Raw genomic sequence first — 12,751 nt, forward strand, 5'->3', positions numbered from 1 at the left:
CTATCTGACCTTTTCTCTCTTTTCCTAATATAATAGCTATTAAATGATAAATGCAAATATACTTATAAAAATTTACATTTTTATGCAGAATTTTATTATTCAATTTTTGGATCAACGATTTTCCTATTTCTTGGGACTTAAGAACCATGAAGGCCGGTGGTCCTTGGTGGACAAAACACCATTTAACCCACATAATTTGTGAGTATGTTGACTGGGGTGAAAGAGCTTTATAGGCAAAGGTGAGAAGATAGCAAGCAGAATTCATTTGGGCTGGAATATACTGATGTAGAAATGCTTACTCAGAAAAGAACATTATGTGTTGAGTAATCTCTATACTAATATACTATGATACTTCTATTAGACAATGCAGCTCCAAATTTTTCACCAGAGGCATTTTCTCTGCATGTCCCCCAACCTACACACACACACACACACACACACACACACGCACACACACACAAATATAAATATATATTTATATATATATATTTTTTCTTTCATTTCAGATTATGGCATAAGGGTGAACCGAACAATCAGGAAGAAAATTGTGTTGTCCTTGTTAATGTTCAAGGCAAATGGGCCTGGAATGATTTTCCTTGTAACTTTGAGACAAAAAGGATTTGTAAATTACCTGGAGCAGCATTCAACTAGAAACCTCCAAAGGAGTCCTTGTATGGCGACAGAAAAGAAGAACTAATTAGACTAGGGAAGAATGTACCCACACCGTTGGGACAGAGAAAACCTGCTGAGAAAATAAAACATTTTCAGTTATGATGGCCTTATTTATTTTTGTTCTCTTCATTCAAGATAATGTGTTTTTGTGTGGTATGGTGGCAGGAATCATCTTTTCTGTGAGAATCCGTTTTCATTAACTTTCCTTTCTCGACAGTATATCAGAGTACTTCTTTTTCGGTTGGTATGCATCGATTACATACCGAACACAATGGCTCAAATGATGCAATCTCTTAGTCATTGTTTTCCTCTGCTCAGATTTTTAGCTCTTAAGATTCAAACGCAGGGTATTCCAACTGGTAGTGGTATGCCATTCTTTTAGCCCCAGTTATGACAAACCCTCTAAATGTTTGTGTTTTTTTCTTTTTTTAAGATTTATTTATTTATTTGAGAGAGAGAGAGAGAGAGAGAGGGAGGAGGGTCAGAGGGAGAGAGAGAATCTCAAGCAGATTCCCCACCAAGCCTGGAGCCTGACATGGGGCCCAACATGGGGCTCAATCTCACAACCCTGAGATCATGACCTGAGCTGAAATCAAGAGTCAGATGCTCAACCGACTGAGCCACCCAGGCACTCCCTAATCTATTTCTTGCAGTCTGATTATTTTTTATTACCTCTATGGTGACCACCACAGACCACCTTTCTTACCTGGATTATTGCAGTAGCCTCTGACTGGTCTCCCTGTTTCTCCCCTCAGCCCCTTTCAATCTGTTCCCAACTCTCATGGCACTTCTCCTATTCTTCATAATTTCTTTAAGACAGCTGACAGTAATTTCATAAAAATAACTGCAAAATTTATTAGGACATTGTGGTAGTCCTAGAAGTTTGAAACACTTAAAAAATTTAAATTCTGGTTTTGTCTTTGAAAAAGTAAGATATATATGTGTTAAAAAGGCAAACAGGAAAAATATAAATGAAAGTATAAGTTAAATCTTCCACCCTGAACTCCAGTCCCTTGAATGCCTCTTCAGAAAAAATATGATTGTCGTTTCTTATATGTATTTCTGTATATGTTTAAATATGTGTTATATAAATGTATATACATATATAACCTACCTTTTTTTACACTAATAGAAACATTATCTACATTGTCTTAAACATCTTGCAATTTTTTCCCCCATGAATCTCAGGGGTTTTGTCTGTTTTTCATCATAAGTGTACTCTTTTATCCCCATCCCTTCTTTCCCCCTTTCCCTACCACCTCTCCTCTGGTAACCATCAGTTTGTTCTCTATAATTAAAAGTCTGTTTCTTGGTTTGTCTCTCTTTCTCTTTTTTTCCTTTGCTCATTTGTTTTGTTTCTTGTATTCCACATATGTGAAATCATGTGGTATTTGTCTTTCTCTGAGTGACTTACTTCATTTAGCATAATACACTCTAGCTTCATCCACTTGGGCAAATGGCAAGATTTCATCCTTTTTTATGGCTGAATAATATTCTGTTGTATATATAGCACATATTCTTTATCTATTCATCAATTGATGGACACTTGGGCTGCTTCCATAGTTAAGCTATTGTAGGTAATGCTGCAATAAACATCTGGGTGCATGTATCCCTTTGAATTAGTGTTTTTGTATTCTTTGGGTAAATACCCAGTAGTGTGATTACTGGATCGTATGGTAGTTCTATTTTTAACTTTTGAGGAACCTCCATATTGTTTTCCACAGTGGCTGCATCAGTTTGCATTCCCACCAACAGTGCAAGAGGATTCCTTCTTCACATCCTTGCCAACACTTGTTGTTTTTTGTGTTTTTGATTTTAGCCTTTCTGGCAGGTGTGAGGTGATATCTCCCTGTAGTTTTGATTTGTGTTTCCCTGATGATGAGTGATGTTGAGCATCTTTTCATGTGTCTATTGGCCATCTGGATGTCTTCTCTGGAGTAATGTCTGTTCATGTCTTCTGCCCATTTTTTAATTGGATTATTTGTTCTTTGGGGTAATCATCTTACATTTTTTACTTAAAAATATAGTTTGGGAAATGTTTTATACCTTGTTCCAAATAACTAAATAGTGTTTCATTATATCGGTATATCATAATCTGAAATAACCTTTAAGTGACAAAATATTTCCTTTATATAATAAAAATCAACAAAATAATGGCTGTGAAAGAAACCGTGAGAACAATCCCAGTTCAGATCAGAAAAGGAAGACAGTTCCAAGAGGATTTCTTTTCTTCTTGAAAATATGGGACTGATAAGATGTATTTGAATGCATTGAGATGTGATGTACAATTCTGCATAGTTAAGGGATGCATTATTAATCAGTACATAGAAAACTAGATAAATAAAAAATGCTGCCAATATTAGCTATACAAAAAGCAAAATGTGTTTAAGAATGTATATAATATAATATATAATCATGATACAGTACAAGATTCAGCTGTGAATAATATTTACATATTCATAATAACATACAAATAAAAACTTTTGATAATGAGCATGTATCATTTTCACCAAATGTATTAGAATGGTTTTTCTTTAAAATATTTAGGGCCCAAATGGTAATATTTACATCTTAACAGTGGTTTACTTTGGGAATACAGTCTTGGGACTACAGATGATTATACTCTTTTATTTTTTGGAACTTTCTGTCTTTTCTGATGCCTAAGTATTTTTGTAGGTCCTATTGTAAAATATATTTTAAGATAGTTTCAACCAGATGATCTACCCCTCAGAATTTTCCAGATAAATAACTTGGGTTCTGTTGATCTTTAACCACTAAACCCTGAGTGATTGTTTCTTTTCTTGCCAAACTTTGAAGATAAAGTTAATTGCATTACAAATTATAAATACATGGTGATAATGTATACTAATTTCATATATCTTTCAATATTAAAATAAAATTTAAAATATCAAATTATAGCCAACAACAGAGAAACAATGGTGAACAAAAGCATTTCCATATGTCTTTCATTGATGTTTATAATTTGAAAAAAGAGAATTAGAAAGTAGAAGATATATGTACTGGATTACTTTTTGGTTGAATGACTTTTGGTTTAAAGGCATATTGGTTTCAAAACCACATGTGATCCCTTATACCTAAGAGGAATAAACATTTGTAGGGAAAGATAATACATTATATTCACTTATTCAGTTGAATTTTCCCATTTCATGATTACACATTCATTCCAATATATGAATTTTGAGGGTCTCTTTATGGTGCTGTGTGCAAGAAACATGGTTATTAAAGGTGCTATGTTATTTAAATATTCTTGAATAACCTTATCAGTACTGAAAAAAATATCAGGCAAATAGTGGATAGGCTTGAGATAGGAAATTGTCAAGCTGAATGTTCTCCTAGAACAATTTGACTGTTGGACCCTAGCTGAACAATAGCCACAAACTCAGGTGAGATTCAGTTATTCAGTGGAAGAGAATAAAGAGGAAAGGGAGTTCTTGGGATGAACGGACTGAATAATAGTCTGTTTGGAGCTGAAGCTTAGCATGGCCTTTTCCTAGCGAGACACAGTCAAGGCCTTTACCCAGGAAGTCCACATGTCTTTGGAGCAGGAATAAGTTTCATGACTTGAGGGCGTTTCTTACTCTTGTACAGGAAAACATAGTGAGGATACCTGCTCGGGCAGGGGTAAAAATGGGTGGTAAGCAATCAAGAAGACAAGGCAGGCTTTTCAGGAGGCAGAAAGAAAAAGAATTGACCAAAGCCTGAATTCAGGGGATTGTTCAAAGTCACTTTGAAAATCCTCTTCTTGCTGGGCTCTGTACTTGCTCTATGTCCCTCTATTTTCACATCAGTATTCACAAATGAAGCAAATGTGCCCAAAGGAGCATAATTTTCTTTTCCTGGCATTAGTTCGAGAATTGCTTGGTAAGTTTTGAGAAATCCTGAGACCAATATGGAGAAACAAGCACATCAATCAGTATCACAAATTATAACATTTGAAACGACTTATTTTTATTGGTAGCGAAAGCAACAAAGTCCTCCCGAAGTCCCTATGGAGTCCTCATTAAATGCGGCACACAGTTCTCTCAGGTTGGAGTTGTGTTCATGCTCTTGTGTCTCCATATTTATGCATTTAAGTTGTGCTTTCTGCTCTTAGAGAATTTTTTTGTTGCTTGAGACATTTATTTCTGGCAGTTCACAAATCCGAAACATATTGAAGAAACAAGGCACATCATTCCAATTTTTCCTGGGATTTGAAGAGTCTCGGATGGTGGCACAGTCCTCCACTGTCACTATATTATTGGGCTCCCCGACATCCCAGAAGCTGAAAGAGAATAATGCAGGAGATTTAAAATCCCAGCTAGAAGAAGTCAAGTCATCTACTATGCTAGGCAAATGATATTTGTGTTGTATAACTTCACAACAGTTTTGTTAGTTAGGCATTATAATCTCCATTTTATTTTATTATTTTATTGATTTTTTTAAAGATTTTATTGATTTGGCAGAGAGAGAGGAAGCGCACAAGCAGGGGGAGAGGCAGAGGGAGAGGGAGAAGCAGACTCCCTGCTGAGCAGGGAGCCCCACTTGGAGCCTGATCCCAGGACCCCGAGATCACAACTCGAGCTGAAGGCAGACACTTAACTGACTGAGCCACCCAGGCGCCCCTATAATCTCCATTTTATTGATAAGGAAAAGGAATCCCAGAAAAGCTAAACCATTTGTCTAAGTCATAGAGTTTATGAGGAGTGAAGCTGAACTGGATATTCCTGACATTCTATTCTGTCATGCTCCCTCATGGTTGTCCACCCATAAGGAGTAGCTATTGATATTCGGTGGGTCTATTTCCTTTGCACTCATATCTCATCTTAAGTTTGGTTCCTTATATTCCACACTGAGTTTGTATTCACTTAGGTACATACCTCAGTGGTGGTACAGTGCTGTAGTGAAGCAACTTTCTAAAGTCTCAGCGCATCTGGCCTGTACTCTTAGAACTGACATTAACCTTCCTGACCTTTAGTTTCCTTAAATGCTAAGTGAAGATTAATAATATCAATGTATCTCAGAAAGGTGTAATTTAGGTAAAATGAAATAATGAATGAGATAAAAACTTTGAAAACTCCGAAGTGCTGTGCTCTAATGATGTAAGGTCATTATTAAGGAGAAAAGAGACACTCCATAAATCTGCTTTTCAAATCACTATTTTTGTCTCATTTACTAGTTTGGGGCATAAGACTCTGAATTTCACTCTGTCTCTGCAGCATTTCCAATGAATTAGTCTTTAATTCTAACCCTCTCCTTCTTTTCATCTGTTATTTCCCCTTTAATCAAATAGTCTCAGAAGTGGGAGCACTAGATCCTCATGCTTCCTTCGTCTATCTTCTTGCATGTCGTTATCACCAAAGTTTGACCTGAAGATATCTCATGGAACAGAAGGAGGTTCTGAGAACTCCATGCAACAATGGTCTAACTCTGGGATTTGAGACAGTGTTAAAATTCTCCTGCAAGAAGGAAATTACCTCAGAGTTTCTGACAAAGGTGTTCCATCTACCCATTGCCACTGACCCTCATTCACCTGGTCTGTCAGTCCAATAAAGAACTCTCTCCTTTTAGGTTTCGCAAAGTAAAGGAATTCCTATGGAAGCAACACGATAAAAAAAAAAAAGGAGATCAATTATTCCAATTTTGAACAAATGTTGACGGTAATTGTTATTAAAAGATAAAGTAGGACATTTACTACAGATAATAGATAAGTGGCTCTGAAAGTGTAAGATCATGGAGGATTATCTCCTCATTTTTTTTTATTGTGGTAAAAATATACCTACTGTAGAATCAAATCTTTAACAGACAAGGAGGTTCTCAATAACTCATTCAAAGTTTATCTACTGTTATTTGTAGCAAAATCTACTGTATATATCCAGCATGAAACATTATTCATCACAGCTTAAAGATAGTGGACGCATCTTTGACATATCTGACATAATCATGTGATATGCTCATCAATCTAATAGCCATTCTAAAATGAACTCCCAGCCCTTCCCCCTGCCCCTGCCCTGTCTTCCTAATAAAGAAACTGAACATGAAAATTCCCTTTTTTTAAGGCTCTTCTAGTGATGAAAATAGAGTAAGTATCGACTTACAAAAATAGTAGGAACAGTATGCGTTTCAATACATTCATTTAACAAATAGTAACTGTGGTCCAAACACTGTATACACGTATGGAGAAAGGGATAGATCCTGTGAAGAAGGTCACATTGACACCAGAGGAGGCTGCACTCCAACTACCTGCTCCTCCTGCGTGTTGATAACAACCAGATGGGCTCCCATGTTGGAGCAGTTTTTTAAACTTGATGCCCAGGACATGGTGTTAGTAGAAAAGAAGTAGCAGCTAGATTGAAAATGTACCCAGTCCGATGGACAGCAATTTTTGACTGAACCTAGGAGGAGAGAAGTTTCCATGAGTGTCCTAGCCCAGAGGAGCATCATGTAGCATTTTGCTAAGACTTGGAACAAGACTATATATAGAAGAGCGTAGGGAGTATATTTCTGAAATATTTCCAAATTCCCTATTCTATATATTTTTTTCTCCTTCACCTCATTTGGAAGCAAGTGAAGAATGGAGAGAAAATGCATTCCTGGAGATAATACCTTCCACTTCTAGATTTTCTGTTAAGACATATCTCAAATTTATTCTAAAAGTTTTCTATAATGTCCCCAAGATTTCCTGTCTCAATGCTAATTGCATTTTCAAAGTTCTAAAACTGTCTTCTTACCAATTCCTCAGCATTCTCATATAGTACAGGCAAGATTTTACATTTCGTTTTTGAAAAACAGAACATCATCCAACTACTTTACTTGTCCCCAAATCAATCTAGAAGCCAAAAAAAAAAAAAAAAAAGTGTGGATATAAGGGCTTCTGGGTGGCTCAGTTGTTTAAGCATCTGCCTCTGGCTCAGGTCATGATCCCAGGGTCCTGGGATGGAGCCCCGCATCAGGCTCTCTACTCAGCGGGAAGTCTGCTTCTCCCTCTGCTCCTCCCTGACGTTCATGCTTGCACTCTCTGTCTCTCTCTCTCTGAAATAAATGAATAAAATCTTTAAAAAAAACTGTTGATGTATAAATGTATAAATGTATAAATTTGAGGACTATTATACCCGATCCATCATTGGAGCAGGAGAAGTCCATGAACGCCTCATGTAGCTGGAACTTATTCTCATCACAGAGTTGAAAGACACGATATGTCACTGTAAAGAAAGGGGCAGAGTTAATATTCATTACTCTTGATAAAAAATAAATCTTATCATTTTTGTATTTATAACAAAAGTACCAATAATCATCATGGTTTCTTTTTCTTTTCTTTTCTTTCTTTCTTTTTTTTCTATTTGTCCTTCTACACAGAGAGGCACCAAGATTTACTTATTCAAAGAAAGAAGAGGGAATTCACATTTCATGGTTTTCCTGATTTATGAAGATGAATGTACTTTATTTCAGGTCCAAAGGCTCAGAGAAAACAAATGCGTTTTCACTTTCTCTTATGCCAACCCTCCCTACCTTTCTTCCAAAAAGTGATTTTTCATGCCTCTGGCTAGGATCCCATGGAGAAGTTTACCCTATTGATAGGAGTATAAAGGGGAGGGCTCAAGGCCACCAAGGAGATGAAAAGTGTCTATCATTAGAAATGTGTCAGAGGTCGCTGAAATTTGTTAACTGTTCTGTACTAGTTGGGGTTCTAGTTGAGCAATAACCTGGAGATAAATAGGGAAGAAAGTGGAACAGAAATACCCTTTTGGGGGGAAGACAACCCACAGGCAACAAGAAAGATTTTACTCCTAATATTCACCAGGGAGATTAAACTTGACCTTTCGAACTCACCAACACATCTGGTGATAAAACAGGCGCTGAGCAGTAGCATGGAGACCCCAGCAACAGTCCATAAGAGCACTTGGGAAGACAAGCATCTTTTCTCTGTAGAAAGAAATACGCAAACATGGTCAATCTTCCCCTAGCAAGATACAAAAGAAATTCTTATTCAACCACTTATTTCCTTCCCACTTGCACTGTTCTATATAGAGCAATTTTCAAACTTCAGCACGCATCAGAATCATTTGGATGGTGTGTTGAAACACAGATAATGGCGCCTCACCTCTAGAGTTAACAACTCATTAGACCCGGTACTGAGCCAGCAAGTTCCCAGAAGCTGCTGAAGCTGTTGGTCTGGAAACCATCTTTCAGAACCACTAGAATAAGCCATTGCTAATCTTAAGATTCATGAACTGAGACAGATGGGCAATATTTCCTTCCTAAGTCTCCCAGGTTTTTCCCCTTCTTTTCCTATCTTTGTCTTCCCCTCTCTCCCTCTTGCCCCCTCTATTTTTCTTGTCTCTCTCCTGCTCTCCTCTTTTCGGTGTTTCATTTCCCAAACCCTCTGTAAATCAATTCAGATAAAACGTTGGCCAAGCTCTAGTAGCTCTTCTCCCCCTCCCTCCTGATACACATTTTACAGACAGGAAAGTGGGTTCCAGAGAAGTGAGGTGATTTGCCCAACACGACACAGGGAAAGGGTTGGCAGAGCAGTCTGATTCACCTCCCTGGAATCCAGCCCAGTGATCCTCAGTACAACATATGGTCCCTAACCACTGCCTCAGCTTCCTCTCTTGTGTACTGTCTCTGTCTCCCTTCTTTTGTTCTAGTGGAGACTTTTCTATTGTCCTGTCCCTCAAAATATTTATCATGTCTCCCAAAAGAAAGATCTATGAAAGAAAGCGAGAATTGTAAATGTTACCTGTGCCTTGTGATGTAGATGGTTGGGATGAATTCATTCTCTCCCTCTCTCTCTTTCTCCCTCTTTCCCTCTCTCTCTCCTCTTGTCAGTTTCTGAGTCCAGGAGTATTTTGTTGGTAAGATTCAAGGAAAACGAATCTTTTTCTGTTTTTTTAGGAAGTGCAACCCTAAGACATCATAATATTAATGTGTCTTGTGGCTCTGTGTTTCAGTCAGGGTTTCCTTTCTTGCATAAGGAGGACAAGGGATTTTACCGGGTGACAAGTTGACAAGTCTGTCTCCTCACTTCCCAAAACAACTAAATGGGGGAAATGGTGAAGTGGTTAAATATCAACAGAAATGGGCTGAGCGTGCAGACACATCAGGGGCTGAAAAATACTGGTGGAAAAATTTTGGTGGATAAAATTTCTCTGCTTTCTTCCAGGCCTCACTCATCCTTCAGTCTGCCCTTGACATTTGTGGGGCCCTCCTCTGCACTTCTAATTTCACTTTCAGTCCTTGCCACCACACATTTGTTAACTGGTAAGGGGACAGACTCCAAATCTTCACACTTGGCGCAGAGCTGGGCATATAGTATATGCATTACAACTTAGCCATGTGAATTCCTTTTCCTATTTTATGTTTTTTTCTTCCTCCTTTGCTTGCTTCTCTTGAACCTTCTGGATTTCTCTCGTGTTGTGCATGTTGCATTGTGGGTTTGTATCTCTTCTATCAAAGTGTTCAACACTAAGCAATCTCACAGGTCTGCCCCAGTTGAACCTCACGTGGTATGACTACTTTGAAATTCAGCTCCATTCCTCATGTCAAAACAGCTTCTGGAGCCTTCGAGACTCAGCAAGTAGTTTCATTCTATTCTTCTAAATTATTTAGGGATTTTTGTTTTATATTAGGGCCTATTTTAGGAGAAGTAAATTTGAATGTCAGAAGAAGCAATTTCAGTTAGACATGAAAATATCATGTTTCTCTGGAAGGTTAGTTAGATGTAGTAGTGTTCCACTCCCTTCCTTAAAAGTACTTAAGAACAAGATCAAACTGGTCTCTACTGATTAAAATTCACAAGTGACAGGAGGCATTAGTTATATATATATATATATATATATATATATATATATATATATGACCTGGTAATCCCCACACCAATGACTCACGGACTTCATATCTTAGAAAATATCCTTGTTTTCAATGGGACTTTTTATTGTTTCAATGTATTGCTCAATTTCCTCTGCATCCTCTATTTTATAGTTATATAGATTTATTAAACAAAATTTTAAAATTCTACATGTATATATCATAAAATATTTGCATCTCTAACATGGATCTTATCAGCATTAGTTTTTGACCAGTAAAAAGAGATGATCTAGTGGATGAGTTAAGTGAATTATTAAATGATGAATCATAATGACTACAGTCAATAATTTGCTATGATCAATCAGTAATAACTAATATCAATAAATGATTATATATTAATAATTTTATGAACATGCAATTAACTAATATTAGTAACCAACAAATTAATATCTTAATATCAGTCAAAATATGTATAGGTTTTTATTCTTTGTTTTATCACTTTTGTAAGTGATTATAATTTTATCACCAAATTATAAAAGTAATATTTTTATGGTTAACAATATGAGAAGAATGTGGCAAATAAAAGACCCTCCCATCTGTCCTAAGTGCACTCTTCTAAAGTCAACCATGCTTGGGGCACTTGGGTGGCTCAGTTAAGTGTCTGTCTTCAGCTCAGGTCATGATCCTAGGACAAGTCCCACATCAGGCTCCTTGCTCAGTGGGGAGCCTGCCATTCCCCCTGCTTGTGCTCGCTCTCTCTCACTCAGATAGATAATAGAAAAAGATTTAAAGTCAACCATGCTTAATGATTTCTTGTATATACCCTGAGACATTTTCCAAGCTTATGTAGGTCGAGTCTATGTAAGATATTGCTTATTCATTTTTAGTCAAATAAGATCATACCTGCAATACTTTTATGTGTTAAAAACTACTTTTATATTCATCAGTGTATTCGGGTATCTATCTTCTTAACTCTATTGTTTAAACTTTTCTGCAATTTATAAACGGGCACAAATAATTTCTAGTTTTTCCTTCCTCTAACACATGAGGTAATGGCTACCTTTATACATATTTACAGGGGCACGCTATTTGGCTCAATGATACATGCCAAATGTTAAAAATCATTATTTGGCTTGAGCTTTCATCATAGAATAACATTCTGGGCTATAACCATAAATATAAAATTTTGTCTGAAGGCAATTTTCTTTTTCTTTTTTTATATTTTTTATATATTTTTAAAGATTTTTATTTATTTATTTGACAGAGAGAGACACAGCGAGGGAGGGAACACAAGCAGGGGGAGTGGGAGAGGGAGAAGCAGGCTTCCGGCTGAGCAGGGAGCCCGATGCGGGACTCGATCCCAGGACCCTGGGATCATGACCTGAGCGGAAGGCAGACGCCTAACAACTGAGCCACCCAGGCGCCCCTGAAGGCAATTTTCATTGCAATTAAATATTAAAGCCTTATTAGAGAAGTATAACACAACGCCATTACATTTGGGAGCATTAATTACTCGACAGAGCAGCTGGTACCTGACTCTTGTGATCCGTACGCTGCTATTTTTTTATAGGATACAAATTTCCTCTTCACTGTAGGAGAATAGAGAACAAGATATTTTTGAATATCTTACTCTTCTCGAATCCCTTCTTATTTGCTACTCCTAATCAACAATAAGAATTTCTTTCTGTATCAAATATGATTTTCTATGAATTTTGTTAAGTAAGATTTTGGAATTTTTCTCCCTTACGAAGTTTCAAGGTGGCAAAATTTATATTCTGCTGTTAATTCATCTGTGTAAGATGTAAAAAATTCCCATGTAGAATTTAACTTAAAAGCCTTGTAGCCTAAATGGAAGTTAAATAACAAAACAAATGATTTATCTCATTTTTTAAAGTTTATTACATCTAACAGAGGTATTCTGCAAAGACTAAAATTATGCTATAATTAATTTCTGTTACATTTGTATTATTATCTCAAATTTTATAAATGTATGTGAAGCATATTATTTAAATTTTGGTGAATAATTTTATTAAAGCTATCCAGACACTGTACACTTTTTTTTTTTTTGAGATTTATATATTTATTTTAGAGACAGAGAGAAAGAGATAGCACGAGCAGGAGGGCCAGGGAGAGGGAGAGAGAGAATATGAAGCAGACTCCCTGCTGAGCACAGAGCCCAACACGGGGCTCCATCCCAGGACCCTGAGATCATGACCTGAGCCATAACCGAGTCAGACACTTACCAACTAAGCCACCCAGTGCCCCTGCACTCTTT

At 36.9% G+C, this 12,751-nt stretch overlaps 2 protein-coding genes across 4 annotated transcripts in view; one reads left to right on the forward strand and one right to left on the reverse strand.

The window, feature by feature from the left end:
- LOC123841477 (C-type lectin domain family 4 member D-like) overlaps positions 1-2,061 on the forward strand; it is a 63,979-nt gene extending 61,918 nt beyond the window's left edge. Inside the window, exons 7-8 of one of the 3 annotated variants that reach the window (XM_064591618.1) lie at positions 89-198; positions 507-2,061. In XM_064591618.1, coding sequence (XP_064447688.1) covers positions 89-198; positions 507-651 — 255 coding nt within the window. In that variant the 3' untranslated portion in view covers positions 652-2,061. The remainder of the gene's footprint in view (positions 1-88; positions 199-506) is intronic. The other 2 variants (XM_064591619.1, XM_064591617.1) reach the window with 2 other exon arrangements.
- A 2,555-nt stretch (positions 2,062-4,616) lies between these two features.
- On the reverse strand, positions 4,617-9,692 carry LOC123841489 (C-type lectin domain family 4 member E-like). Its single transcript, XM_045871077.3, has 6 exons — positions 9,410-9,692; positions 8,500-8,592; positions 7,782-7,871; positions 6,913-7,064; positions 6,147-6,262; positions 4,617-4,954 (listed from the first exon to the last, which is right to left on the reverse strand). Exons 1-6 carry the CDS (start codon positions 9,444-9,446, stop codon positions 4,783-4,785), a joined length of 660 nt encoding a protein of 219 aa, XP_045727033.1. The 5' UTR covers positions 9,447-9,692; the 3' UTR covers positions 4,617-4,782.
- Positions 9,693-12,751: the final 3,059 nt, after the last annotated feature.

Source organism: Mirounga angustirostris, unplaced genomic scaffold (genome assembly GCF_029215605.1).
Source record: "Mirounga angustirostris isolate CCGP_5_RB_7025 unplaced genomic scaffold, mMirAng1.0.hap1 SCAF_5, whole genome shotgun sequence".
Taxonomy (NCBI): Eukaryota; Metazoa; Chordata; class Mammalia; order Carnivora; family Phocidae; genus Mirounga; species Mirounga angustirostris.

What these genes read in the sequence shown, in the direction of transcription:
- LOC123841489 (XM_045871077.3), bottom strand. Translation starts at nt 9,446, where the DNA reads ATGAATTCATCCCAACCATCTACATCACAAGGCACAG. An exon ending in CTGCTCCAATGATGGATCGG is followed by an intron (nt 7,065 to 7,781) that starts GTATAATAGTCC and finishes CTCTCCTCCTAG; the next exon opens with GTTCAGTCAAAAATTGCTGT. An exon ending in CCTTTGTCAGAAACTCTGAG is followed by an intron (nt 4,955 to 6,146) that starts GTAATTTCCTTC and finishes ATTCTCTTTCAG; the next exon opens with CTTCTGGGATGTCGGGGAGC.